The sequence below is a fragment of the Dermatophagoides farinae genome, chromosome 2 (genome assembly GCF_024713945.1).
Source record: "Dermatophagoides farinae isolate YC_2012a chromosome 2, ASM2471394v1, whole genome shotgun sequence".
NCBI lineage: Eukaryota > Metazoa > Arthropoda > Arachnida > Sarcoptiformes > Pyroglyphidae > Dermatophagoides > Dermatophagoides farinae.
The window spans coordinates 1,601,818-1,629,409 of NC_134678.1; the positions used below are offsets into that span (position 1 = coordinate 1,601,818).

The 27,592-nt window shown below is 30.8% G+C and overlaps 10 protein-coding genes across 14 annotated transcripts; 8 read left to right on the forward strand and 2 right to left on the reverse strand.

The window, feature by feature from the left end:
* Positions 1-1,231: 1,231 nt before the first annotated feature.
* On the forward strand, positions 1,232-2,499 carry LOC124498666 (uncharacterized). Its single transcript, XM_075728609.1, has 2 exons — positions 1,232-1,595; positions 1,696-2,499. Exons 1-2 carry the CDS (start codon positions 1,343-1,345, stop codon positions 2,205-2,207), a joined length of 765 nt encoding a protein of 254 aa, XP_075584724.1. The 5' UTR covers positions 1,232-1,342; the 3' UTR covers positions 2,208-2,499.
* A 1,162-nt stretch (positions 2,500-3,661) lies between these two features.
* On the forward strand, positions 3,662-6,545 carry LOC124498661 (acetyl-coenzyme A synthetase-like). Of its 3 annotated transcripts, none has more exons than XM_075728610.1 (5): positions 3,662-3,705; positions 3,776-4,560; positions 4,634-4,782; positions 4,852-6,023; positions 6,083-6,545. In XM_075728610.1, exons 2-5 carry the CDS (start codon positions 3,982-3,984, stop codon positions 6,427-6,429), a joined length of 2,247 nt encoding a protein of 748 aa, XP_075584725.1. In that variant the 5' UTR covers positions 3,662-3,705; positions 3,776-3,981; the 3' UTR covers positions 6,430-6,545. The 3 variants fall into 3 exon arrangements, with proteins under 3 accessions (XP_075584725.1, XP_046918402.1, XP_046918403.1); XM_047062447.2 differs by lacking the exon at positions 3,662-3,705 and having other exon boundaries at positions 3,756-4,560; positions 6,083-6,441; positions 6,519-6,545; XM_047062446.2 differs by lacking the exon at positions 3,662-3,705 and having other exon boundaries at positions 3,714-4,560.
* A 499-nt stretch (positions 6,546-7,044) lies between these two features.
* LOC124492721 (pancreatic triacylglycerol lipase-like) lies at positions 7,045-9,320 on the forward strand. 2 transcript variants are annotated; one of them, XM_075728611.1, is made up of 7 exons: positions 7,045-7,191; positions 7,267-7,634; positions 7,706-8,118; positions 8,199-8,467; positions 8,522-8,648; positions 8,707-8,871; positions 8,948-9,320. In XM_075728611.1, exons 1-7 carry the CDS (start codon positions 7,053-7,055, stop codon positions 9,036-9,038), a joined length of 1,572 nt encoding a protein of 523 aa, XP_075584726.1. In that variant the 5' UTR covers positions 7,045-7,052; the 3' UTR covers positions 9,039-9,320. The 2 variants fall into 2 exon arrangements, with proteins under 2 accessions (XP_075584726.1, XP_046911691.2); XM_047055735.2 differs by having other exon boundaries at positions 8,199-8,464; positions 8,495-8,648.
* A 398-nt stretch (positions 9,321-9,718) lies between these two features.
* Positions 9,719-12,682, forward strand: LOC124498662 (DNA topoisomerase 2-alpha-like). The gene is made up of 4 exons (XM_047062448.2): positions 9,719-9,966; positions 10,363-10,479; positions 10,544-12,212; positions 12,283-12,682. Exons 1-4 carry the CDS (start codon positions 9,937-9,939, stop codon positions 12,579-12,581), a joined length of 2,115 nt encoding a protein of 704 aa, XP_046918404.2. The 5' UTR covers positions 9,719-9,936; the 3' UTR covers positions 12,582-12,682.
* A 1,250-nt stretch (positions 12,683-13,932) lies between these two features.
* Positions 13,933-16,090, forward strand: LOC124498663 (pancreatic lipase-related protein 2-like). Its single transcript, XM_047062449.2, has 6 exons — positions 13,933-14,082; positions 14,165-14,948; positions 15,038-15,297; positions 15,358-15,499; positions 15,567-15,731; positions 15,824-16,090. Exons 1-6 carry the CDS (start codon positions 14,040-14,042, stop codon positions 15,918-15,920), a joined length of 1,491 nt encoding a protein of 496 aa, XP_046918405.2. The 5' UTR covers positions 13,933-14,039; the 3' UTR covers positions 15,921-16,090.
* Positions 16,091-16,265: 175 nt separating this feature from the next.
* LOC124492907 (uncharacterized) lies at positions 16,266-17,432 on the forward strand. The gene is made up of 2 exons (XM_047055966.2): positions 16,266-16,654; positions 16,733-17,432. The coding sequence occupies exons 1-2, from the start codon at positions 16,345-16,347 to the stop codon at positions 17,299-17,301; spliced, it is 879 nt and encodes a 292-aa protein (XP_046911922.2). The 5' UTR covers positions 16,266-16,344; the 3' UTR covers positions 17,302-17,432.
* LOC124498665 (uncharacterized) lies at positions 17,232-19,213 on the reverse strand. Of its 2 annotated transcripts, XM_075728612.1 has the most exons (3): positions 19,060-19,213; positions 18,227-18,307; positions 17,232-18,158 (listed from the first exon to the last, which is right to left on the reverse strand). In XM_075728612.1, the coding sequence occupies exons 1-3, from the start codon at positions 19,064-19,066 to the stop codon at positions 17,464-17,466; spliced, it is 783 nt and encodes a 260-aa protein (XP_075584727.1). In that variant the 5' UTR covers positions 19,067-19,213; the 3' UTR covers positions 17,232-17,463. The 2 variants fall into 2 exon arrangements, with proteins under 2 accessions (XP_075584727.1, XP_046918407.1); XM_047062451.2 differs by lacking the exon at positions 19,060-19,213 and having other exon boundaries at positions 18,227-18,664.
* A 131-nt stretch (positions 19,214-19,344) lies between these two features.
* Positions 19,345-21,351, forward strand: LOC124500148 (UPF0047 protein YjbQ). Its single transcript, XM_047064188.2, has 5 exons — positions 19,345-19,518; positions 19,587-20,347; positions 20,425-20,459; positions 20,525-20,584; positions 20,651-21,351. Exons 2-5 carry the CDS (start codon positions 19,972-19,974, stop codon positions 20,855-20,857), a joined length of 678 nt encoding a protein of 225 aa, XP_046920144.1. The 5' UTR covers positions 19,345-19,518; positions 19,587-19,971; the 3' UTR covers positions 20,858-21,351.
* Positions 21,352-21,437: 86 nt separating this feature from the next.
* Positions 21,438-25,565, forward strand: LeuRS (Leucyl-tRNA synthetase). The gene is made up of 5 exons (XM_047063819.2): positions 21,438-21,800; positions 21,868-24,612; positions 24,684-24,794; positions 24,922-25,252; positions 25,307-25,565. The coding sequence occupies exons 1-5, from the start codon at positions 21,576-21,578 to the stop codon at positions 25,504-25,506; spliced, it is 3,612 nt and encodes a 1,203-aa protein (XP_046919775.2). The 5' UTR covers positions 21,438-21,575; the 3' UTR covers positions 25,507-25,565.
* LOC124499842 (microfibrillar-associated protein 1) lies at positions 24,620-27,240 on the reverse strand. The gene is made up of 2 exons (XM_047063821.2): positions 25,556-27,240; positions 24,620-25,493 (listed from the first exon to the last, which is right to left on the reverse strand). The coding sequence occupies exon 1, from the start codon at positions 27,126-27,128 to the stop codon at positions 25,569-25,571; it is 1,560 nt and encodes a 519-aa protein (XP_046919777.1). The 5' UTR covers positions 27,129-27,240; the 3' UTR covers positions 24,620-25,493; positions 25,556-25,568.
* Positions 27,241-27,592: the final 352 nt, after the last annotated feature.

Here is a 27,592-nt window from a genome sequence, read left to right on the forward strand (position 1 = left end):
ATGGAAATTCTCTAGAGCCATTATTATTAACCATCATCCACATTTTTTTTCTAATACCGATACTCTGTGTTGTTCCATTTCAATAACGTAACAACAAACAAACAGAAAAAAAAGGATAAAAGAGAATGTTTCAAAATGAAAAAATTCCTGCTTCCGTGGATATCATATATATATAATATATAATCAACACACACACAGAATAAGAAATATTTTTTCATTCTAGTAAAAATCACATAAGAACTTATCCACATATACATTCGGATACAGATAACAATAACTAAACGTCAACAGAGAAAAGAGAAAGAAAAAAAATTCCCTTATTCAAATCGAGCGACAAAAAAAAAATAAGAACGGAATCAAGAGAATCAAATTCATTGAATATTATCATTTTTATCCATTATTGAATACGGTACGAATTTCAATTGTTGTCAATGGATGATATGGTGTGTGTGTGTGTGTGTTTGCTTTCGCGAATAGAATTCGAGAATATTTTTTTTCTTTGCAAAAGTTTTCGGATCATAGAATACAACAAAAGCGAAAAATAAAGAAAAAAGGTAAATCTCGATAAATAAAAACGTGACCAAAAGTTGTTAGAAATTCAATGCTGAGTCTTTTTTTAGTTGAAAAACAACTAAACGCGTGCCATTGAGCAAACCATTTTGTGGTTCAATATTGCGGATCAACATGATAATCGAACCAACTTTTAATTCAAGTTTGTGTCTGATAACCTTGTGGGTTCATCGCTTGACGACAAAATCAACATTGAATTGTAGACCGGTTTGGGTTTTTAACGCATTGACGATCAATAGACCAGCGGCTCATATATGCGCCAAAAACACATGAAAATTCGAAAAGTTGGTCTATTTTGAGACCTTTTTTTCTGTCTATGGCGGTCGTCAATGGGTTAATCAAACTTTAATCACACCAATGAATGAGCTTGATTTTTGGCTGGAAAAAATTGATTTCGATTTTGATTATCATTTTTCGGAAGAAATAAAACGTACTTATCAAATTTACCAATGAAAATTTGCCACGATAATTTTCATATATATGAAGCAATGTGTTAAAAAAATTATTTCGATATGAAAATAAGAAGAAGAAAAGTATATGTGAAAAAAACTTGAATGTAATGATGATAAGAATAAGATGTGTTCAAATAATTTAGCAATGAAATCATTGGTGATAAGATTTTTTTCTATATAAAAAAAAAAAAAAAATTTTGTCCATCCATCACACGTTTGGTTTGTACCGAAGAATAATTTCCATCATTTCATTTAATTGGTTACTTTTGAATAATTTTTTGACGACAAAAAAAAATAATACATGGATACAATATGCAATAATGCTGATGTTGATGACAATAAAGCTTCACAATCAAAAAAAACAATGGCTTTATTCATCAATCAAAAAACATTCATGGATATTTCCATTAAATTGTTCTATTGGAACTTTGTTAATCACCATTGTTCCATATATATTAACCGTACATTATGGTTATACTAATAAAAAAATATTTCCACTTATTAGCGATTCTGGTGGTTATCCACCTGGTGCTAATATATTTTCATCATTCTTAATTATTTGTGCAATATTTTGTAAGTATGAATATACTCAATGGATCGATAATAAATATATTGATCATTCAATTCTTCGTTTGTTTGTTTTTTTTTTTTTTTTTTTTTTGTTGAAAAATAGCAACACTTACTGCATGGATTCGTTATAAACAAGTAAAATATTATCTACAATTACATTGGAAAGATGATCAAAACATGAATGAATTGAAATATTTAAGATCAATCAATTGGACATTAGTAATTTTAATGATTTTTTCATCATTTGGTATGCTAATTGCAGCATCATTTCGTTTTACGGATTCGGCCACAATTGCTGTTATACATGGAATTGGTGCTACAATAACATTTGTTTGTGATTTACTTTATAGTATCGGTACAGCATATATCTGTTGGAAATTGTATCATGTTTATTGTTTGGAATCAAAACCAATATCATTAATTGTTTTTACCATCGTAAAGACGATAACGGCAACTATATTTGCATTAAATTTTCTAATCTCTTGGTATATGGCTGGTAATGATTTTCTTGATGCTAAATTTCGTTTAAAATGGCCAGATGTAAATAGTCGAATATTTTTTTTAACCGCAACATTCAGTGAAACAATATTAGTACTATTAATTTCCGTTGGATGATTATGTTTATTTAATCGTATTCGAAAATTTAATGACTGGAACAAGATACGTTTCTGAATTTGTTGTTTGCTTTTGCGAATAGAATTCGAGAATATTTTTTTTTTCTTTGCAAAAGTATTAGGATCATAGAATTCAACAAAAGATAAATAAAAATGTGGCCAAGTTGTTAGAAATTCTAGGTGTGCATATAATCGTTATTGTAAATCATTACATTTTAGCAAAAAAAAAGTGTTAAAATTTTATCAAAAAATTTTCCATGTTAAATTAACAAAAAATAAAATTGCAAAAAAAATCACTTATGATGTGTGTTGTTGTTTTGTTCGTTTTTCTTGAGAAAAATTAACTTTCTTCCATTCATCATCAAATGTGCTCTGTATGAATGTTACGAATTTCTGAATAGTTCTGCTGCTGCTGTTGATTATGATCATATGGTTTTTTCTGATCATCATTATCATCATTATAATTAAATGAAACTTTTTCACCAGCAAAATAATTGACTCTTTCAATATCCACACAGCTACAGCTATCGCCACATGAACAATTGATACATGCCAAAATGATCAGAATCAATAATGTAATGGCAAATAAAATGTATGGTGAATGTAGCCAAATAAAATGAAAAAATTTCACACAATAATCTGGCATCGAGAACAATGTAACACCAAGAAATTGTTCATCACATTGTTGAAAACATTGTCGTTCAGTTTTACGTATGACTAAATAATGGTAACGAAGTTTCAATGGTAGATTATCGATCGAATATGGTGATATTGGTTCACCACTAATATAACTGTTATTAGTATTTTTTATGATCCACGATAACATTGAAATTAGACGAATAAATTGATTCACATCATAATGGAATATCCATACACATTTTTGTAAACATCTTTGATGAAACCATTGTTTAATTAATGGTGATGATGATGATAATGATCGATTACCAGCGATTACTTCGGACAATTCAATAAACATTTGTCGTTTTCGACACAGTTCATCATCATTTTTTTCATTTGATTTTATCATTTCATCATTTGATTGTAGATTTTTTCGTATCAATATCGAATTGAACATCAATACACTTGAATTATCATTATCATTTTCACCATTATAAAGACTGGAAGAATTTGCAATGATTCCAAATGTTTCGTTATTTGCTAAATTAATAGATGGAAAAGAATAAATCAATGGACAGATGGTGAATAGAATCGTAATTGAGAAAAAATATTGTAACATATTTGAATGATAAATCGTTCAACCAAAATCAACAAAAAAAAACACGAAAATAAAAATAATAAAATGAAAAGTGAAAGTTTCTTATTTTTACATCCAAATAGAATGATTGATTCAATCCAATAAACAAATACAAATTGGATTGGAAGAAAAAAAATTCGAGCAACAATTGGCATTACATTTAAAAAAAATTGTTTACAATGTTCACAGAGACATCAAGTGGACATTATGTGAAGTTGTGAAGAAAGAAAAAAAAATGAAAAATGCGAGTATTTTTTTTTGTTTGTTTGTTCTCAATAAATTAAATTTGAATTTTTTTTCCTTTATTCTTTTAGAATTTCGAAATAAAATTGTTGAATAATATATTTTTGTAATTCAAATATAAAATCAGCTAACATATCAATATTGGAAATTTCGATCGATTTATTATATATTATTGTATATATTGTTTGACTGTGATTGTGCTAAATTCGAACCAATCAATAAAAAAAATCTACGTCAGGAAATAATTTCAATCGAAAAAAAAAGAAAAGCGAAAAAAATGTCTGAATTTTGCGATGAATCAATACAAGAAATTATTCGTAAATCTTTATTGGAAAGTATGGCACAAGTGGAACGTGTTCCATTACAAAAATTTGATTCAAATAAAGCAAATGAAAATATGCGTCAATATGAACAATATCAACGAATGTATGAACATTCAATTAAATCACCAGGAACATTTTGGAAACAGATTGCAACCGATTTCTATTGGACAACACCATTACCATTAACATATCATAAAATTTTGGAATATAATTTTGATTATAAAAATGGACCAATTAAAGTGGATTTCTTCAAAGGAATGAAAACAAATATTACATACAATCTATTGGATCGTGTAATTAATTGTGGATTCGGTGAACGTATTGCTTATCATTGGATAGGGAATGATTTGAATGAAAAGAAAAAAATCACCTATTCCGAATTGAAAAATCAAGTTTGCCGTTTAGCTAATTATCTAAAACAAACATTGAAAATTGGCATTGGTGATCGTGTGGCTATTTATTTACCAGTTACGATTGAATTGATTATTTCAATGTTGGCTTGTGCAAGAATCGGTGCCATACATACTGTAGTGGTAAGTAATAAAATCTCAATTTGGAGCTAAAAATAATTATTTTCTCATTTAATTGTGTGTGTGTGGTCGATAGTTTGCAGGTTTCAGTGCCAATGCGTTAGCAGAACGTATGATAAATGCCAAATGTAAAATGCTGATCACGGCTGATGCATCATTTCGTGGTGATAAATTTTTACATTTTCAGCCAATCATAGACAATGCCATACAGAATTGTTTGGCCAAGTAAGAAAAAAATCAATGATAGTTTGGTAATAAAACTAAATTTACATAATTTTATCATTGAAAATATAGAAAATGCGATATACAGACAATAATCATGGTGAATCGTTTTGAAACTACGGCTAATCGTCATAAACAACGATATAATGATATAGTTCAAAAACATCAATCACCACATAGTCGAATGATCATTTTATGGGATAAAATTTTAAATGATAAGGCCATCAATGATATATGTGAACCAGAATGGGTTGATGCTGAACATCCATTATTCATACTTTATACATCAGGATCGACGGGTAAACCGAAAGGCATATTACATACGGTTGCCGGTTATATGTTATCGACAGCAACGGCATTCAAATATGCATTCAATTATCATGATGGTGATGTATTCTTCTGTACAGCTGATATTGGTTGGATTACTGGTCATACGGCAAGTGTTTATGGTGCATTAGCTAATGGTGCAACCATTATTGTATATGAAGGTATTCCTACGCATCCAAGGGTAGATCGTTTTTGGATGATTTTGAATGAATATAAAGTGAATATTTTCTATACATCACCGACGGCCATACGATCATTGATGAAATTCGGTGAACGTTATGTAAAATCATATTCAATGCGTGAACTACGATTAATTGCATTAGTTGGTGAACCAGTTAATCGACATACATGGTTCTGGATCTATCGTTATATTGGCAAGGAAAGTTGTCCAATTGTGGATACATATTTTCAAACTGAAACTGGTGCACCAATGATTTTTCCCGTACCATATATTGTGGATCTGAAGCCTGGATCAGCGACAATACCTTGGTTTGGAGTTGTACCGGTAATCCTTGATGATAATGGCAAAGAAATTACCGGAACTGATCAAGGAAATTTGGCATATAAACAAGCATGGCCAGGAATGGCTCGAACAATCGATGGTGATGCGGAAATATTTGAGACAACATATTTTAAAAAATTTCCCGGATATTTTTTTACCGGTGATGGCGCTTTCCGTGATACAGACGGTCATTATTGGATTACCGGTCGTATTGATGATCTACTAAATGTATCCGGACATTTATTATCTACAGCAGAAGTTGAAGCAGCATTATTGAATGATAAAAGATTGGCTGAAGCAGCAGCTGTTGCTATTCCACATACGATAAAAGGACAGGCTATTTGTGCATTTATTGTTCTTAAACAAGGATATTCTGTATTTGATTTAGTCTTTCAAAATGAATTAATTGCCATAGGTAAAATATATTCATCGTTTTTTATTTTTTGCTTTTTTTTACATTCTTTTTCCATTTAGTTCGACAAGAAATTGGTCCCATAGCAACGCCTGAAATTATATTAAATGTACGTTCATTACCGAAAACACGTTCAGATAAAATTATGCGTCGTGTACTTGCATTGGTTGCTAAAGGTGAACGGAAAAATTTCGGTGATCTATCCACAATTGCCGATGAAGCTATTCTTGATCATCTAATTAAAGTTCGTGCTGCATATCGACCGGTTACTGCAACATTATCTTCGTCCAAACCAACTCCAACATCAACAACAACAACAGCAACGACGACGACGACGACGGCGGCGGCGGCAGCGCCGGCAACGACAATTTCATCGATTAATGATAAAAATCAATCATCAATTCAATAAAAGAAAATTAAGGTGAACTTTTTTTTCCACGATAAATTCCAAAAATATTTCAAAGATATCTAATTCTTGAATGTGTCTAATTTACTTAGAAAATAAAACAGAAAATTCAATCAAAATATTAATTTTTTCAATCATATGACGATTTAAATTTACACAAACACCATCAGCCTATGCATATAGCAATTGAAATTCACTGGAAAAAAAATCACAGGATAATCAAATATTTGAAAAATGTCGCAATGATGTGGTGTTAATCCTCTTGATCAATAATAATCCACTAAAAACAAACTCTATAAAATTAAAGTGCACTTAAAAAACATATTCCGTACAATTTTAAAACTACTGTCTCGATACAAACGTTAAATCAGGATTTAAACTTATGACATATTCTAACACACAAACACCTTGACCTTGATTGTTTTTTTTATAGAATATTTGTTAATTTTTTATCTGAAAAACTCGGAGATAAGATTATTTAAAATTATCGCATTCAAATCAATCATTTTTGTTTTTTAATATTTAAAAGAAATTGGTAAAAATTATCGATTGATCATTGATCCTGGAATGATGATAAGATAGATGGAAAGTCATACTATTTAAAAATCAATGGAATTTAGAAATCGATGCCAAAATTCTTAATCATTTTCAATTTTCTTATTTTTTGTGTCATTCATCAAAAAAAAAAAAAAAAAAAAAACAACAATTGTTGTGTGAATATGATTGGAAAAAATTTATTCATTTTTTCGACATTTTTGCTAGCATGTAAATTATTTTATCATTTTTTTTTTTTGAATCGAATTTTAATTTTATATTTTTTTTTCTCGTTACAATACACAGCATGCAATGCCCATAAAAGTGTTACGTATCCAGGAATCGGTACATTTACCGATGAAGATTTTTATGATCCCAAATGGCGACCATATGTAGCACTACCGGAAAGTCCAGAAAAAGTTGATCCAAATTATGTTCTTTATAATCGAAAAATTCAATATGATCCACAAACATTACACTTTAATAATACTGAAATATTGAGATTATCACATTTTGATCCTAAATTGGATACAAAAATTCTTGTTCATGGTTTCATGGATGGTCCTTTGGTGAATTGTTGGATGTATCCAATGAAAGATAAACTATTATCTATCCATGATGTGAATGTTATTCTAGTGGATTGGTCCAAAACAAATTTTTTCCCCTATACTCAGGTACTACTAATATTTTTGATGAATTTTTTTTTCTTTCCAATATTCATTTTATTTATTTATCTCTACAATAGGCGACTGCAAACTCACGTATAGCTGGTGCAATGACCGGAATATTCATACAGAATCTTATAAATGAATTTAATGTATCAACATCATCATTTCATTTGATTGGTCATTCATTGGGTGCACATGTTGTTGGTTATGCAGGAAAATGGCTAAATGGAAAATTGGCACATATAACTGGATTAGATCCAGCTGGACCTTATTTTGAAGGTTTAAAAAATCCTGCAGCACGTTTATGGCATACAGATGCACAATTTGTTGAATCCATTCATACGGACGCTCATCATTTAATACCGGATTTAGGTTTTGGAATGTATGAAACATGTTCACATGTTGATTTTTACCCGAATGGGGGCGTTAGCCAGCCAGGATGTGATCAAAAACGATTCACATCCATTATTACCGATGGACTTATACATGGGTAATTATATATTATATAGTTATTATAATAAATAAGCCATAAATGTTAAATGTTAATTATTGATTTTTCTATGTTGGCAGTATCACCAATTTGGTAGCTTGTAATCATGAAAGATCGGCATTTTTTTATTTGGAAGCATTGGGTGATGTTGAATCATATCCGGTTGCTTATGCTTGCAAATCATATGATGATTATCGAGATGGCCGATGCACTAGTTGTGGACACGATGGTTCCAAATGTGTTATTCTTGGTCCAAAAACATTAGATTATAAGAAATTCATAAAGGATCCTTCAGTATCACAGGGAAAACGATTTTTCCTTTCAACTTCTCCAAAAGAAAATTTCTTCAGTATGTGATTCTTTATATCTTTCCATCTGCAAATTGATCATTTTTGTTTTATAGGATTTCAATATATCATTCGAATTACATTGTCCGATGAATCACATGGTAGTGAATCGGTACATGGAAAAATTTCATTAAAATTTCTTGATTGGGAAGAAGAAGGTGAAACATTGACATTCAATAATCAGTAAGTAATACGTGTGTAATTTCAAAACTTTATCACTCTTACAAACATCATCATATAGTGGTCAAACATTTGAAAATGGCCATTCATATTCAAGTTTAATAGTATCGGATATGAAACCATCGGATTTGGATCGAATTCAATTCAAATGGTCACATGGTTTCAATATAATTCACCATAGAATGTACATTGAAAGTCTTAAAGTGATACCACTTTCCAGTACAAGGTAAATTTTTTTTTTAAATTTAAAATGAAAAAGTAAAATTAAAAATAACCCTTATAATTCTTTCATATATATATAGTGCAACATTAAAAACGCCACATCATTTATCATTTGAAACGGATGAATTCGGCATACGTGATGGACAAGAAGTGATTTTCAAAAGAGAATGATGATTATGTTCAACAATTATATGATTTTATATATTCGAATATATTTTAAACATTGAACTTTTAGATCTTTAAATTCCAATTTAGCAATAAGCAACTGTTTTGTAATACGCAGTTTCAATGCTGTTTTTTTTCATTTGTTTTTTATTTGTTCGTGTGACACACACAATAAACACAACAACTACAATAAGATCAAAAATAGAAAATGATTCCAGATGTTTTGTACAATCAGATTTTTTTTACGATTAAAATAAAATGATGATGACATTGAGATAAATCAATAAATGATCACTATGGGTAAAAACTCAATGTAACTGGAATTTATGATTTTTTTTTTAAATTCGTCATTATAGAATTCCTTGAAAAAAGAAGAAGAAAGAAAGAAAGAATTTAACTCACCAAGGGAAACCAAAAACATCTACAGATTCTGACATTGAAACTAAAATAAAAACAAATTTTAATCATCATTATCTTAATCATCATAATCATGAAATCCATAAAATACAAACAGGTGCAATATTTTTAGTGAAAAATTTTATTATATTGTTTATTTCATGGCCATGGATTTTGGTATTAATTTGACATCTTAATGATGTAACCCAATCTAAAGCTGTATTTTTTTTTTTGGTGAAAATTTTTTTTTTTTTTTTGAAAATACTGGCTGGCTTTATAATGATGAGACTATTTCTACTTAGGTTTGCCCTTGTTGTGCATACACTCTTTTACATAGTTGTTCGTTCGTTTTGGATATACTATGTGTGTGTGTATCTCTTGCATACAAAAAAAAACGTTGTACTTTTTTTTAACGTTTACACTGTAAGTGATTTGGTTCTATTGTTCTAACTTACACACAATCAAGAATCAACAAATTTGTGGGATTAAAAGCGAAAGACAACGATATATGATGGATAAAAAACTTTCACCGTTAAAGGTTTGTTTGTATGACATACAAAATTATTGATCATAAATTTATCATCAAATTGTCGATGGTGGTTTTTGAATCAAGCATCATATCATTTGTGATGCTGATGATAATGATGATGAAATTTTATGGTTTCATCATCGATCAATTTTTCATTGTTGCTGTAATTTTACTTAGATATTAGTGTAGAAAAATTCTGATCGAATGAATCCACATCGATTAATTCGATTAATAAAATCTCAGGATGTCATTGAATTGTTGATTTTAATCTACAACAACAACAACAATAATTTCGATTTCAAATTTCGAAATATTTTCTTATCAATTAATCTGCTGAAATATTGTGATTGAATTGAATTCTTCGATAATCTGACATTTTTTTTTATTTTTCATTCATTCACACAGCAATATAATTTGCCAAATAAAAAACGAATTGAAGTGCCATATCAGGAAAAAAGTCAATATGAACTTATCTTGTTGTGTCCAAATACTTATATCGGATCAGTTGAAAAAGAAATCAAGGTAAGATATCTTTTGATCATTGATAATTCAATCATTTAATTGATATATATCTTATCATCATTAGAAAATGTGGGTATATGACCATCCAAAGGGAATGGTGTTGCGTCATGTTTCATATGTGCCTGGTTTGTACAGAATTTTCGATGAAATTCTTGTAAATGCCGCCGATAATAAGATTCGTGATCCGAAGATGAGCTGTATTCGTATCGATATCAATAGTGAAGATAATGAAATCAGTGTCTACAATAATGGCCGAGGTATACCGGTTGTTATACATGAAGAAGAAAAAATTTATGTTCCGACATTGATTTTTGGTCATCTATTAACATCATCGAATTATAATGATAGTGAGAAAAAAGTTGTTGGTGGCCGTAATGGTAATGGTGCTAAATTGTGCAATATTTTCAGCACAATGTTCAAGATTGAAACATCATCACGGGAGTATAATCATAGTTTTTCACAAGTTTGGAAAGATAACATGAAAACCGCTGAAGAACCAATCATACGACCATCGAAAGGTGAAGATTTCACCCGTGTGACATTTAAGCCTGATTTGAAAAAATTCAACATGACACATTTGGACAAGGATATTGTCGATTTGTTTAGTCGTCGTGCATATGACATAGCTGGATCATCCAAAGGCGTGAAAGTTTTTCTTAATGGTGAATGTCTTCCTGTTTGTGGTTTTAAAAGCTACGTTAATATGTTTATCAAAGATAATGAAGATGCAAATAATGAACCCTTAAAATTGGCATATGAAGTAGTGAATGATCGTTGGGAAATTGGCGTCGCTTTAAGCGATAAAGGCTTTCAACAAATTAGTTTTGTTAATAATATTGATACTACACGTGGTGGAACACATGTTGATCATGTTGTCGATCAAATTATTGATAAACTAATCAAAACGGTCAAGAAGAAAAGTGGAGAATCAAAAATCGATCTTAAACCTCATCAAATACGAAATCATTTGTGGGTTTTTGTTAATTGTCTCATCGAAAATCCAACATTCGACTCCCAAACGAAAGAAGCTATGACATTGGAGAGTGAATATTTTGGCTCCGAATGTGCACCAAGTAAAAAGTTTTTCGAATCCATCATGAAAATCGGCATTATTGATTCATTTGTTAACTGGTGTTTTTTTAAACAAAAATTTGAAATGGATGCCAAAATATGTTCGAAAAAAATCATTGATATTCAAGATATACCGAATCTTGAAGACGCCAAAAAAGCCGGAACATGTAGTGCATTGTATTGTTCTTTGATATTGACAGAAGGGCATTCAGCCAAATCATCGGTTACTGCTAGATTAGGTGTTGAACGTGATAAATTTGGCATTTTTTCATTGCGTGGAAACATGTTAAACGTTCGTGAGGCATCGGATAATCATATTATGGCAAACGCCGAGATTAATAATTTGGTCAAAATTCTGGGTTTACAATACAAGAAAGAATATACATCGATTGATGATTTGTATACACTCCGATATGGTAAAGTTCTCATTATGACGGATCAGGACCTCGATGGTTCACACACCGCAGGCTTAATTATCAATTTTTTTCATAAATATTGGCCATCATTAATTAATCTGCAATATCTTGAACGAATTATCACACCAATTGTAATGGTCAGCAAAGAAAATTTTTTCAAACGTCTATTCTATTCTCTTCCCGAATTCAATGACTGGAAAGATGAAATTCCAAACATTGAATGCTACAACATCAAATACAACAAAGGTATTTTTTTATTGATTTTTATTTCCTATTTGAAAATTCTAATTTTTTATTATCATTTGTTTATTCAAAGGATTGGCCAGTTGGTCATCTGCAGAGGCAAATGAATATATTTCGAATATGAAACGTATCAAAATACGTTATGATGATGATGTTGATGACAAAGCAATTGATTTGGCATTTAGTTCTAAAATGATTGAAACACGAAAACTATGGATCAAACAAGAGATTAAAGAACGACGAAGAAGACGTGATAATGGTGAAAAAGAAATCTATCTTTATGAAGATAAAACATATGAAGTATCAATCAAAGATTTTATCTATAAACAATTGATTCATTATTTTATTATGAATAATGAGCGTTCGAAATGATTGGAAAGAAGAGAGAGAGAGAATCAAAAATGAAAAAATGGAAACTGAAAGTTAAAAATAAAAATAAAAAATTTTTTTTTGTTGTTCATCCAAAAATAAAATCATTGATGATTATCATATGATCTCCACAAATATAATTGATGATGATGAGATGATAATTGTAATAGGAACAAGGAACAGGCCAGGCTGAGGTTGAGGTTGATTTTTTTTCGTTTTATAGGATTTCAATATATCATTCGAATTACATTGTCCGATGAATCACATGGTAGTGAATCGGTACATGGAAAAATTTCATTAAAATTTCTTGATTGGGAAGATGAAGGTGAAACATTGACATTCAATAATCAGTAAGTAAAATACGAGTGTAATTGTGTTGAGTAATTTCAAAACTTTATTACTCCTACAAACATCATCATATAGTGGTCAAACATTTGAAAATGGCCATTCATATTCAAGTTTAATAGTATCGGATATGAAACCATCGGATTTGGATCGAATTCAATTCAAATGGTCACATGGTTTCAATATAATTCACCATAGAATGTACATTGAAAGTCTTGAAGTGATACCACTTTTCAGTACAAGGTAGAATTTTTTTTTTTTAATTTTTTTAAAATGAAAAAGAAAAATTCAAAATAACCTCCCTTATATTCTTTCATATATATGTAGTGCAACATTAAAAACGCCACATCATTTATCATTTAAAACGGATGAATTCGGTATACGTGATGGACAAGAAGTGATTTTCAAAAGAGAATGATGATTATGTTCAACAATTATATGATTTTATATATTCGAATATATTTTAAACATTGAACTTTTAGATCTTTAAATTCCAATTTAGCAATAAGCAACTGTTTTGTAATACGCAGTTTCAATGCTGTTTTTTTTCATTTGTTTTTTATTTGTTCGTGTGACACACACAATAAACACAACAACTACAAAAATAAGATCAAAAATAAAAAATGATGCCAGATGTTTTGTACAATCAGATTTTTTTTCGATTAAAATAAAATGATGACATTGAATGATGACATGAATCAATAAATAAATGATCTCTATGGATAAAAACTCAATGTAACTGGAATTTATGATTTTTTTTTTTTTTTGTTAAATTTGTCATTATAGAATTCCTTGAAAACAAAAGAAGGATTTAACCACACTCACCAAGGGAAACCAAAAATATATACGTCTTTTTAAAAAAATTCTTACATTGAAACTAAAATAAAAACAATTTTTAATCACATTGTTATGATCTTGAAATCCATAAAATACAAACAGGTGTAATATTTTTTAGTGAAAAATTTTATTATATCGTTTATTTCATGGCCATGGATTTTGGTATATATAAATTTGACATCTTAATGATGCAACCAACCAATCTAAAGCTGTGTATTTTTTTAATGAAATTTTTTTTTTGTTTTGAAAATACTGTCTTGATTAATTAAAAAAAAAACAATGATGTCAAAACAATTCATATTTTCACTCATTTTAATTCTAGGTAAGTTGAAATGATTGAAATATTTTTTTTCAAAAAATTTTTCATTTTTATTCATTCATTCTTATTTTTATATAAATAATAGTGATAGAATGTAATGCTAATTTAACATCGGTAACCTATCCTGGAATTGGAACATTTACATTGACCGATTTTTATGATCCAATTTATCGTCCAATTGTATTGCTTCCACAAAGTCCCGAAGATATGAATGCAACATTTTATTTGTATACACCGAAAAATGTCAACAATTCCGATATATTAGATTGGAACAGTACTGATCATTATGAATCGACAATATTCAATCCAATTCTTAATACTACAATCATTACACACGGTTGGCGTGGCAGTAGCCAAGAGAGTTGGTTACATAAACTCAAAAATAGCTTATTGAATGTTGAAGATTTAAATGTTATCATTGTTGGATGGCCTGGAGGAGCAAAAACTGAATATACACAAGCTGTAGCCAATACACGAGTAATCGGCATCATGATTGGCATATTAATCGAAAATTTAGCCAATAAATTTAATATCTCTTTCGATTCATTCCATCTAATAGGCCATTCACTTGGCGGTCATGTAGTTGGTTATGCTGGCAAACATCTAGATGGTAGAATAGGCCGTATTTCAGGCCTAGATCCAGCAGGACCATTTTATAAAGGTCTTAATTATACGGAAGCACGTTTATGGCATACAGATGCCAAGTTTGTCGATGTAATTCATACTGATGCACTACCGTTAATTAAATTTGGTATGGGTATGTATGAAACATGTGGCCATGTTGACATCTATCCCAATGGTGGAAGAACTCAGCCCGGATGTGGTGATCAAGAAAATGATGAGATACCGATTATAGGTGAAATTGTAGAGTATGTTTTTTTTCATTGTGTTTTTGTGTCCTAGAAAAAAAAATTATAATCTTATCATCAATTAATCATCCACTTCTTCTATTTGAAAGCTTATACCAATACTCATCTTGTAATCATGGTCGTTCACATGAATACTTCATAGAATCGATTACACCACCCATTTCCAGACCAGTTGCTTATCTATGTGATTCGTATGATTCATTCCAGAATGGTAAATGTACTTGGAATTGTCAAGAACCCAACAAATGCGTTGTAATGGATCCATTGGCCGATAGTTATCATGTGAATAAAACATTTACCCAAGGAAAACGATATTTTATGATTACAGCTGGAGAGGAGCCATATTTTCGTAAGAAAATTCCAATACAATTATTATTTCAGAATTTAAAGAAAAAATATTCAATTACAGGTTATCAATATCTAATTGATTTAATAATGGCTAATCATTCGGACGATTACATTGGTGGTATTGTTCCGCCGTTGCTAACAGAAGTGGAATTAAGATTCATCAATCAAGATGGAGATGTTGAAGAATTTAATTTCAGTGAAAAGTAATGAACTATACAATATATCACCTATTTATTTATTTTTTTTTTATGGTTTTCCAAAATTTATTAGATCCGAATTATTCGAAGATGAAACCGAATATCCAAGACTTTTTTCATTGGATACAAATCCTGAACAATTATATGAAATGGAAATCAAATGGTCACGTGGTATCGATACGATTACAACTAAAATGAATTTAGCATACATTAATGTAACAGCACTTTCATTTGAAAGGTTTGTGTTGAATGGTTGTCTATGAATAAAATTTGTGAATAATTTAAAAGCTAACATCTTTTCTGTTTACAAACGAAAAAAACAAAATATAGTGATTCGGATCGTATGCAGCCAATGACATTGAAATTTATGCCGATAACTGATGATGGTATACCAAATGATGATTGGTTTGTTTTAGAACAAAAATAAATCAAATAATATATATAATGAGATCTCATGGCAAAAAAAATTGTTTTTTTCCGCCAAAATATTCATAGAATGAAAAAAAAAATTTCAAAATGAAAGTGTGAGAATTTTTTTTTTATTTAGTTTGTTTGATTACAATATGACCAATAAAATGATGATAATTTTCATATATATGAAGCAATGTGATGAAAAAAAAAATTATCTCGATATGAACATAAAAAATGCAAAAAAAAAACATAAATGTAATGATGATGATAAGATGTGTTCAAATGAAATCTCTGGTGATAAGATTTTTTTTTTCTTTAAAAAAAAAGTTGTCCTTCCATCACACGTTTATTATGTACCGAAGAAACCGACCAATAATGATTTTCATCACATTTAACTGGCTATTTTTGAGTGATTTATTGACTACAAGAAAAAAATTTTCATGGATACAATTCCAATACGTAGTGATGGATTGATTACTACGATTAAAATGTGCAACAATGCTAATGATGTTGATGACAATAAAGCTTCACAATCAAAAAAACAACGGCTTTATTCATCAATCAAAAAACATTTATGGATATTTCCATTAACATGTTTTATTGGAACTTTGATAATCACCATTGTTCCATACATATTATCCGTATATTATGGTTATACTAATAAAATATTTCCACTTATCAGCGATTCTGGTGGTTATCCACCTGGTGCCAGTTTATTCTCATCATTCTTAATTATTGGAGCAATATTTAGTAAGTATCTTTATCAACGGATTGATGATAAATATCGATCATTCAATTCTTCGTTTGTTTTTTTGGATTGAAAAATAGCAACACTTACTGCATGGATTCGTTATAAACAAGTAAAATATTATCTTCAATTACATTGGAAAGATGATCAAAACATTAATCAATTGAAATATTTGAGATCAATCAATTGGACATTAGTAATTTATATGTTTTTTTTATCATTTGGTATGATAATTTTAGCATCATTTCGTTCAACGGAATCGATCGCATTGGCTATTATACATTCAATTGGTGCTACATTAGCAATTGTTAGTGATTTACTTTATACTACCGGTACCGCATACCTTTGTTGGAAACTTTATCGTATTTACCATTTGGAATCAAAACCAATAACATTAATTGTTTTAACCATTATAAAGATGATAACGGCAATGATATTTACATTGAATTTTCTAATATCTTGGTATATGGCTGGTAATGATTTTCTTGATGCTAAATATCGTTCAAAATGGCCATATGGCCATAGTCGAATATTTTTTTTAATCACATCATTCAGTGAAACAATATTATTAATATTAATTTCCATTGGATTTTTATGTTTATTTAATCGTATTCGAAAATTTAATGATTGGAACAAGATACGTTTCTGAATTTGTTGTTTACAAAATTGTCATGATTGATAATAATGGTATAATTGGCTTTTAAAATTTTTATAATATAATTCAAGAGAAAAATGATGAGAACCTTATAGGTAGAAATAAAATAAAAAAATTTTTCTTTGGATTCTTTAGTGTTTTTTTTTTTTTTGGTAATTATTTTTTCCATTCATTACAACCATATTTGCAATCCGTTTGATAAGTGCCAGTATTGATACCATGGCCATAACCAGTACCAATATTTGTTCCAGTGCCTGCACTAGCACTGGCACTGGCACTTGCCGATGCACTAGCTGATGCATATGCAACACCACCACCACCACCACTATTACCATTCCATCCAGTACCGGATCCACCATAACCGACACCACCACCAATACCATCGTCAACAACTTTAACGACTTTAACCGTTTGTGGTGGTGTTATGATTCTTGTAATTTTTTTAACAACAACCGGTTGAACATATCCTGTATCAATATAACCAGCATTATTGTAACTATTGCAATCACCATAACCACATCCATCGTTATATGTGCTAGTTTTCTTGATAATTTTGATTATTTTGGATCCACCACCACCACATGGATTGATACCACATCCTGTATCCTGCCGATAATGTGAATGTGTTGGCTGTGTATAGTATGTTCTCTTTACAACAGTTGGCACATGTTGAACAGCATAAGTTTTCTTTACAATAGTTGCTGGTACACTAACAACAGGTTCCGTTTGAATGACATGATCATTATATTTTTTTTGTACCGAATATGTTTGTGATGATGAACTATGATGATAATTAGTAGATGAATAGCCAGTACTATCAATGCCAGTATTATGGCATCCTCCACCGCAATCTAAAAATATATATCGAACATTAAAAAATCATTATAACATTAAATGAAAATTTTTTCGTTGTACTTACCACTTAAATATGATGTATCACCACCATATCCGCCGTGTTTCCATTTATGTCCATTCGTATCATTGATAATCGATAATAAAACTGGTATAATGAGAAAAATAAAAGAAGAAAACGAAGTTGCCATTATGATGATCTGTGATTATAATGATCAAATTGAATTGAAATGTCTGACGATTTATAGTGGGTATATCCTCAAACTAAAACTCAAGTCGAATAAACGATTCACATTCAATATATTACATGGCTAGTTTGCAAATGAACCAGCAACGAATCAAAAAAAAAAAAAAAATAAAAAATAAAAAAATTTCCAAAATTGAAATTCCATCTAAAAAAAGCAAAACGATAAATAATAAAGAATTGAATAGCCAATTATTTCAATTTATGATGCGCATTACCATAATTATCATTCAATAATTGATAAGCGCGTGCAATTCAATCATTATGCTAAAGAGATAATCTTTAGGATTTATACAATCAAGATGATACATGCAATTGTTATGAAACTTGTTTGCTCAACATCAAGAAACCTTGAATCTGTCAATAAATAATGAGGGATTGGTTGGGGGAAAAAAACATTACACCTATGTTGCATACAAAAATGTAAAATAAGTCAGGTTTTTTCCCAGATTGATTCATTCAAATGAATACAATCTATTGGCATATGAAATATGATTTATTGATCAAATAAAACATTGGATTAATGTTTTTTTTTTTTTTGGCAATCACGAATTATATAAGAATCAAACGAATTGCATAAATCTTACTTTTTCAAGTTTCTATAAAGTATCGGAAAAAAATGTGTTGAATTTTGTTGCACTTTTCATTTTCATTACCATACATGCAACAACATTTTAAAATTCGATGGTAAAAACCATAAATGATATTCGAATCGAATGAATGAACACAGAATTGTTAGTCGTAATTGTTATCACTTCATAACAATTAAATTTCACAAACAAAAGTAAATTAGGTTTGTAAAACCGATTGTCGTTGAAAATATGAAATTTTATTAAATTAGAAAATTAGAAAAAATTAAAGAATTATCAAATTATGAAATGAAATACTATATAAATAAAGTGAAAATATAACCTCGAAAGAGAAAACAAAATTAAAAAAAATCGATCCTTACTATCGATACTATCGTTTCGTCTATCAAAACATTCATTCGTCTGCTGTGGTGGCCAAAAAGGGAGACAGAGAGAGAGAGAGAGAGAGAGAGAACAAATTTTTACACCACCAACAAGGGTGAATATTATTTCTGGTCCTTGGATTAGTTTTTTATTATTATCATTGTATGTATACATTATCATTTCTAAAAGTTTTTTTTATCGTTCTAACCATTGATTGTTTCATATATCAGAATAATCAAAAAATCGCTTTTTTTGGATGGTGATATATTTCATATTTCATTTCATTTTTATTATTATTATTGTTACTGTAGCATACACACACCCATATAGATAGAGTTGTCAGAAAAGAAACATAAATTAAACAAATTGGACCTTGATAATTATAGATGCACAGGTTTTTTTCTCTATTTCTCATCACCATATAGTATTTTATTCTAGGGGGTTTTTTTTACATATATTAATTATTTATCATCATTTTTGTCAATTGCAAATCGGCCTTTATTTTTGTTACAACTGTGGTATCTTAATTATTACTATTGTTACCTAGAATTCCATTTGTGTGTGTGAGTGTGAATTTTTATTTTTTGACCAAATAAATAAACAAACTCGATCAACATGGATTCAACGTCAAATTCACCACGGCCACCAACAACAGCGGCTACAATCGACAATACTACATCGTCATTGATTCAAGGACAAGATTCAGAATCAAAAGATTCAACGGAATCAACTACTGGTACAACAGCTTCATCAAGCCACCAACATCATCGTTCACATTCTCATCATCATCACCATCACCATCATCATCATCGTTCACATTCATCATCCGGTTCGTCAGCATCGAATAATATAATACGGACAAATACTGGTTGGTTTCAAAGGCGAATCAATTTACGGCCAGTTCATCGTGGTTGTCATCTAGTCACCGATGAAGTTGTCAAACAAGTGCCCGAAATGAATCAATTTCAAGTTGGAATCTGTCATCTGCACAGTTGAGTTTTTTTCAAAAATATCTTTGTCTTGAATAATAATAATTTTTGTTTTGTTTTGTCATTCTCATTTACGCAGTTATGCACACATCAGCTAGTCTTACACTCAATGAAGTAAGTATATTGATTGTTATTGATTTTTGAACCAGTCATTCATAATTCTTATTATTTCAAAACAGAATTGGGATCCAGATGTTCGTGAAGATATGGAAATGTTTCTGCTACAATTTGTTCCAGAAGTAAGGTTTCGATTTTTGATCTAATGAAAAGTTCTCTAAATTTTTTTTTTTGTTCAAATTTTCTAGAAACTACCATTTCGACATGTTTGTGAAGGTCCCGATGATATGCCTGCTCATGTGAAAGCAAGCTTTCTTGGATCTTCATTGACCATACCGATTACCGAAGGAAAACTATGTCTAGGAACATGGCAAGGTATATGGCTATGTGAACATCGTAATAATGCCGGTAGTCGTAAAATTATGGTTACCATTAATGGTGCATTGAAAAATTGAAATTAAATGAACGTTCAACTATATCCAAGTCACTGCCGATTATTTATCAATCTATCCTGCAAAAAAAAGGGCCAGCGATAAAGGAAAAAATTCCAAGAACAAATTCAATTCAACCAAAATTTTACCATTTCTTTCATTGATTTTTAAATTCCCCATTTGCAATATATCATTTCAATTGGCCTTTTGAACATAATGTTTTTTTTTTCATTCTCATTCTCACTCACTTGATGATTTGATTTATCAATTTTTTTTCTTTTGATAATATCAATGCTCTGTTGCCTTTTTTGCCTTCTTTATGTTGTTTTTATTTTTGTTCGTGCTTGACCACCTTTCTCTTTCTGTTATCATTGATATATAGAATATTTGTTTGTTGATAAAGAGAATTGATCCATTGAATATAGACACTCAACGGGGGCACTACATGTTTTATGTTTTGTTTTGCATTCAAAAAAGAATTCTATGTAAATAAATTTAAAAAATTTTTAAAATTTAAATTTGTGAATATTACAATTTTATAAAATTCCGAAAAGAATTTCATAAAACGATACATCATCTAATGACGGCACCATTCGCCAAATTCATGCGTAATACGGCATTCCAGCAGTGTTTTGCATAATTATTGCTTGTTCATATTGAAATCGTGTAAAGTTTTAATAGGTTTTCCACGTGGAAATTATTTTTATTTTTATTACTATAGTTTAAATTTGATTTGTTGACAATGGCTAAACCAACAGCGGCCAAAAGTACGGCCAAGTTGGATTTTTTCCTTAAAATTGAATCTGAAATCCAACGACGATGGTCTGATGAAAAAATCTTTGAAATCGATCCACCACCAGATGGTAAACGAAATAATGATGATGAAAAATATTTTGGCACTTTTCCTTATCCATATATGAATGGCCGTGGTCATATTGGTCATACATTTTCATTGACCAAATTAGAAGTGAGTGATCATTTCATTGTCATAATAAATTTTATGATTTTTTTGTCTCTTTTTTGTTGTTTTTCAGTTTGCAATGGGCTACTATCGACTTAAAGGAAAACGTTGTCTATTTCCATTTGGGTTTCATTGCACCGGTACACCTATAAAAGCTTGTGCTGATAAATTGAAACGTGAAGTTGAACTATATGGTTGCCCTCCACAATTTCCTGAAGAGGAATCTACACCCATAGAAGAAACAGCAGCCAACATAATTCAAGAGATTGAAATTAAAGATAAATCCAAAAGTAAAAAAAGTAAAGCTGCTGCTAAATCTGGTTCGTTTAAATATCAATGGCAAATTATGCAAGCATTGGGTTTGTCAGATGATGAGATTGCCAACTTTTTGGATGCTAATTATTGGTTAAATTATTTTCCACAAAAATGGATTGAAGATCTTAAAATGTTGGGCATTCGTGTTGATTGGCGTCGTAGTTTCATAACAACCGATATCAATCCATATTATGATTCATTTGTACGATGGCAATTTATTCGTCTGAAAGAGAAAAACAAGATTAAATTCGGTAAACGTTATACAATCTATTCACCAAAAGATCAACAACCATGTATGGATCATGATCGGTCTACTGGTGAAGGTGTAGGACCACAAGAATACACCTTGATTAAATTGCAAGTTATCGAGCCGATTCCGAAACAGCTTGAAAAATATGCTACGAAAAGCAAAATCTTTTTGGTTGCTGCAACATTAAGACCGGAAACGATGTATGGTCAGACAAATTGTTGGTTAAGACCAGACATGAAATACATTGCCTATGAAATCAATACAGGAGAGATATTCATCTCTAGTATACGATCGGCAACAAATCTATCATATCAAGGCTTAATGGCACAATTTGGCCAAGTGAATATGGTGGCCCAATTAAAAGGTTCAGACTTGATTGGTGCCAAACTTAAAGCTCCACTTTCTGCCTATGAATATGTTTATGCTTTGCCCATGATGACTATTAAAGAAGATAAAGGCACTGGGGTGGTGACCAGTGTTCCATCTGATTCACCTGATGATCATGCTGCATTGACTGATTTGAAAAATAAAGAAGCCCTTCGATCTAAGTATAACATAACCGATGAAATGGTCTTACCATTCAATGCCGTACCAATCATTGAAATTCCCGATTATGGTAATCTTTGTGCTGTTCGTATTTGTGAAGAATTGAAAATCAAAAGTCAAAATGATAAGGAAAAATTGGCACAAGCAAAAGCAAAAGTCTATTTGTCCGGTTTCTACGATGGCGTAATGTTGGTTGGTGAACATAAAGGGAAAAAAGTTTCCGAAGCAAAACCATTGATTCAAAAAATGCTTTGTGATTGTGGTGATGGTGTCAAGTATTATGAACCAGAAAAACAAATCTTATCCCGTTCAAATGATGAATGTGTTGTTGCACTTTGTGATCAATGGTTCTTGGAATATGGAGAACCTAAATGGCGTGAACAGACAGAAAAATGTCTGCAGGATCTGAATACTTATTCGGAAGAAGTACGAAGAAATTTTGCTTTTACTTTGAATTGGTTAAAAGATCATGCCTGTAGTCGACAATATGGTCTTGGAACACGAATGCCTTGGGCAGAAGAATGGTTAATCGAATCATTATCAGATTCGACAATCTATATGGCCTATTATACAATAGTTCATTATCTTCAAGGTGGTGTACTTGATGGCCATGGTGAATCACCATTGGGCATTAAACCGGAACATTTGACACCAGAAGTATGGGATTATATTTTCTTTCCAAAAGTTGAATTTCCAAAAAATTGTTCCATATCAAAAGATAAACTTGACATTATGAAACTTGAATTCGAATATTGGTATCCAATGGATATTCGTGTTTCGGGTAAAGATTTGATCCAAAATCATTTAACATACATGTTGTACAATCATACTGCCATGTGGAATGATAATCCTGAATATTGGCCACTATCAGTTCGTACAAACGGTCATCTACTATTAAATAATGAAAAAATGTCCAAATCGACTGGTAATTTTCTTACATTACGTGATGCTATTTTAAAATATTCAGCCGATGGAGTACGATTTGCATTGGCTGATGCCGGTGATGCTATTGAAGATGCTAATTTTGTTGAAAAACAAGCTGAAAATGGTCTACTGAAATTGTATGCCTTTATTGAATGGTGTCGTGAAATAGTTGATAATTTAGATTCATTAAGAAATGATGATCCCAATGTATTGTTTGAAGATATTGCCTTCTCGAATCTGATGGACGATTTGATTATGAAAACTGAAGCTAATTATAAAAATCTTATGTTCAAAGAAGCATTGAAAACTGGATTTTTTGAATATCAAGATGCTCGTGATAAATATCGTGAGCTCAGTATTCGTTCGGGTATGCATCAAGGTCTGATTATTCGATTTATCGAAACACAAGCAATTATGTTGTCACCGATTTGTCCACATTCGGCTGAATATATCTACAAAGAAATTCTATTACGTAACGGCTCAATACAGCACGCTGAATGGCCAATAACCAAACAGCCTGATCAAAATTATCTTGAAATATTCAACTATTTCATTGATGCATGTCATCTATTTCGTGTCCGTTATAAAGCTTATATGGGACAAACTAAAACAAAGGGAAAGTCTTCTTCGTCTTCTGGTAAACAACAATCATCATTATCCACGAACAAGAACAAATCCGATCAACAACAACCACAACGGCCTACACATGCCATCATTCATGTAGCTCGTAGTTTTCCAAAATGGCAGTCAATCATTTTAGCCTCATTGAAACAGATGTATCACGTATGTATTCGAAAATTCAAATGAAAATGTTAATTTTTCATAAATAATCTAAATATATATATAAACATTAGGAAAACAATAACAAATTACCGGAAAATAATATAATAGCAAGCAGACTGAGCAAGATTAATGATCTTAAGAAATATATGAAAAAAGTTATGCCATTCGTGGAGATGAGAAAAGTAAGTTGTGTTTCAGGTAGTTTGGTTTGGTTTGTTTTTTTTTGTAATCAATAATTTTTGAATATCATCCATACGTGTTGTTCACAATTAATTGATCAAAAACATTTTCTATTTTTTTTTCTCATAGCGATTGTTTCAAACATCAGGCGAAAATGTATTTGAAGATCGTGCTCATTTTGATGAATTGGCTGTTTTACAACAAAATTATGATTATCTTGTATCAACATTAGATCTATGCGGTATCGATCTTCGTTATGCTGATGAAGCCGATTCACGTATACAAGAAGAATGTTGTCCACAGGAACCGTTCATTTCATTTCGCACGGAACCATCCGTTCCATTGACCTGTATCAATAACCAACCAATGGTTTCATGTTTTGAAATGGCCATGCCCGTTTATCAAGATGATTCAATTAAATCATTTGCTGATCGTTTAGCAAAAGAAACGAAAAATAAAGGTGTGTTCATCATTAGAACAATGAAATAATTAATTTTTGTTTTTTGTGGCATAGATTCTCGTGTTAAAATTCTGCGATACAAAAATGTTGATTTGGATCCAAGATGTTTTCCATCGGCTGAAACTTTTAACAATATTCTAACACCCATTGATATGGAAGGAAAATTTTCGGTAAATTTTGAATCCAAAATCGTTTCATTAATTGAAAATGGACAACCAATTCCATTAGGAAATCGTATTATCTATCAGATTTGATTTTTATTAATTAAAATTTAAAGAAAAAAAATATTAAAAAATTATTTACACTATTCAAATTTTCATTTTTTCCGCTTGCCCGGTCGTTCGAATGATTGTTTCATTCCACCACCATGAGCTTGATGAAATTGTATCGCATGTGTATTATCTTTGGCTGACCAAGCCGAATCAAATGCAGTCGTGTCAACATCAGTTAGATGTGTATATTTTGTGCGACCAGCACGGCCAAAATTTTTCACTTGCATAACCGATGGCAATACCGATTTATCAAAATGATCTTCCAGTGTTGGTTGCGCAAAATCTCGTTTGAACACCTGATCTTCTTCATCCAGATAGAATGCACCACGATGATAATACTTTTGTAGGAATTTATATTTGCCCTTTTTCTGTTGATTAGTTACAACACGTGGATTCTTTTTCAACTCTTCCTGTCGTTCTTCTTCTGTCATGTTTCGTAATCGTTCAATTTCACGTCGTTCTCTTTCTCGTTGTTCTTCCTCTTCTTTTTCTCGTTTGATTCGTCTTAATTCACGGACTTTCCATAATTCAAATGCCGTTTCATCATCTTCATCATCAGTGATAACCGAAGCGATTCCTTTGATAATTGCTTCTTCTTCGGCTGCCGCTTTATTCTTTTCTCGTTCTTCTTCTTCACGACGACGGTCTTCTTCAATTAATTTTAATGTTGATCGACGACGTTCTTCCAATGCAATTTTCGCTTCCAATTCGGCAGTTTCAATACGTTTGCGTTCCTGTTCCTCTTTCTCATTGATGGTTATTCTATCTTTTTTTGAAACAAAAATTGGTTTCAATCGAGGCATTGCTTCATCTTCTGAATATTCGGATTCATTTTCTGATTCTTCCTCATCATCATCATCTTCATCATCGTTGTCGTTGTCATCACTGAAAGCTTCATCTGGTGCAGATTCCAATTCTAATTTACGCACCCGTTGTTTCAATAATTCATGACGACGTTCAATATTTTCATCAGCATTTTCATCATCATTTTCTTCGGCATCGATAACTTCACGATGTCGATGACGACGTCTAATGACATCACCGTCTTCATCATGCTCTAATTCGGGATCAGATTCTTCTTGATCACTTTTTTGACCACTTTTAATAACCTGTGGTTTGATCGTTGGCCGTGAACTTTCTTTGTTTGATTGTTCACGAAATTGCATCAATCGACGCATACGAGGATCTTGATACAATTTTTCCTGATTCACAATTACATTATTTTCGCGATTCTTTCTGATACGTAAACGAATATCATCATCGTCGTCGTCGCTATCGTCAGCTTCTTTATTCTCATTATCATCTGTTTGTTTATTTTTGCTACTGGCCAATGTAAAAGCCATTGAACTATGATTTTGATGACGATTTAAGCTGGGTAAAAGTTTACGATTTTTATTCTTCAATTCATCTTCAGATGAATAACTATTTGATTCACTTCCAGATGAATCCACTTCTTCAGCATATTTTGGTTTACGTCCAGAAACATATCGTTGAACTTTAACTTTTTGCATAGTAATTTCCCCTTTTTCATTCTTTACGGGAACAGCACCAAGTGGCCGTAATGATTGTACCGATGATGGTTTTATATCTTTGTATGTGGACATGTCGTTGTATATAAATGATGGAAATTTATTTCAAAAATTCAAATAAAAATCAAAATATAAACAAACTCGAATTTTAGTAGACCCATTTAACAATGAAAATAAACAAAACTCATGCGCTGAATCTTAAAATGATGCCGTGCATTAATGACGTTACACCGAGTGGGAAAGTGAAAAAATGACTATAGCCATGCGCGCATGTGGGGTTGAGTTTAAAAGTTGCAGTTACCGACAAACGCAAGCGACATAGACTAGTAGAGAGTAGAGATTTAGAATTTGATTAGATTAGAAATTAGATTAGATATTGATTTGTGTAATCCGTTTACAATTTGCACAACGGATGGATTCGTCATTGATATAGATGGACCTCACAATGCGAAGAAAAACGATGCAAAAATTCTTGAAGAAATTCTGATGAGATCGACTGGTTTATCCCAGTTACTTTAAGATAATGATTATCTTGTATT

Bases quoted from the DNA above. Each gene is read 5' to 3' on its own strand.
- LOC124498666 (XM_075728609.1), top strand. From the start codon at position 1,343: ATGCTGATGTTGATGACAATAAAGCTTCACAATCAAAAAAAACAATGG. The intron at 1,596-1,695 runs GTAAGTATGAAT...GTTGAAAAATAG, and splicing joins AATTATTTGTGCAATATTTT to CAACACTTACTGCATGGATT.
- LOC124498661 (XM_075728610.1), top strand. From the start codon at position 3,982: ATGTCTGAATTTTGCGATGAATCAATACAAGAAATTATTCGTAAATCT. The intron at 4,561-4,633 runs GTAAGTAATAAA...TGTGGTCGATAG, and splicing joins GTGCCATACATACTGTAGTG to TTTGCAGGTTTCAGTGCCAA. The intron at 4,783-4,851 runs GTAAGAAAAAAA...TTGAAAATATAG, and splicing joins ATACAGAATTGTTTGGCCAA to AAAATGCGATATACAGACAA.
- LOC124500148 (XM_047064188.2), top strand. From the start codon at position 19,972: ATGGATTCAACGTCAAATTCACCACGGCCACCAACAACAGCGGCTACA. The intron at 20,348-20,424 runs GTTGAGTTTTTT...TCATTTACGCAG, and splicing joins TGGAATCTGTCATCTGCACA to TTATGCACACATCAGCTAGT. The intron at 20,585-20,650 runs GTAAGGTTTCGA...CAAATTTTCTAG, and splicing joins TGCTACAATTTGTTCCAGAA to AAACTACCATTTCGACATGT.
- LeuRS (XM_047063819.2), top strand. From the start codon at position 21,576: ATGGCTAAACCAACAGCGGCCAAAAGTACGGCCAAGTTGGATTTTTTC. The intron at 21,801-21,867 runs GTGAGTGATCAT...GTTGTTTTTCAG, and splicing joins TTTCATTGACCAAATTAGAA to TTTGCAATGGGCTACTATCG. The intron at 24,613-24,683 runs GTATGTATTCGA...TATAAACATTAG, and splicing joins CATTGAAACAGATGTATCAC to GAAAACAATAACAAATTACC.
- LOC124499842 (XM_047063821.2), bottom strand. From the start codon at position 27,128: ATGTCCACATACAAAGATATAAAACCATCATCGGTACAATCATTACGG.
- LOC124498663 (XM_047062449.2), top strand. From the start codon at position 14,040: ATGATGTCAAAACAATTCATATTTTCACTCATTTTAATTCTAG. The intron at 14,949-15,037 runs GTATGTTTTTTT...TCTATTTGAAAG, and splicing joins ATTATAGGTGAAATTGTAGA to CTTATACCAATACTCATCTT. The intron at 15,298-15,357 runs GTAAGAAAATTC...ATTCAATTACAG, and splicing joins TGGAGAGGAGCCATATTTTC to GTTATCAATATCTAATTGAT.
- LOC124492907 (XM_047055966.2), top strand. From the start codon at position 16,345: ATGGATACAATTCCAATACGTAGTGATGGATTGATTACTACGATTAAA. The intron at 16,655-16,732 runs GTAAGTATCTTT...ATTGAAAAATAG, and splicing joins AATTATTGGAGCAATATTTA to CAACACTTACTGCATGGATT.
- LOC124492721 (XM_047055735.2), top strand. From the start codon at position 7,053: ATGCCAAAATTCTTAATCATTTTCAATTTTCTTATTTTTTGTGTCATT. The intron at 7,192-7,266 runs GTAAATTATTTT...TACAATACACAG, and splicing joins TTCGACATTTTTGCTAGCAT to CATGCAATGCCCATAAAAGT. The intron at 7,635-7,705 runs GTACTACTAATA...TCTCTACAATAG, and splicing joins ATTTTTTCCCCTATACTCAG to GCGACTGCAAACTCACGTAT.
- LOC124498662 (XM_047062448.2), top strand. From the start codon at position 9,937: ATGATGGATAAAAAACTTTCACCGTTAAAG. The intron at 9,967-10,362 runs GTTTGTTTGTAT...TCATTCACACAG, and splicing joins AAAAACTTTCACCGTTAAAG to CAATATAATTTGCCAAATAA. The intron at 10,480-10,543 runs GTAAGATATCTT...TATCATCATTAG, and splicing joins CAGTTGAAAAAGAAATCAAG to AAAATGTGGGTATATGACCA.
- LOC124498665 (XM_047062451.2), bottom strand. From the start codon at position 18,350: ATGGCAACTTCGTTTTCTTCTTTTATTTTTCTCATTATACCAGTTTTA. The intron at 18,159-18,226 runs GTAAGTACAACG...ATATATTTTTAG, and splicing joins TGATACATCATATTTAAGTG to ATTGCGGTGGAGGATGCCAT.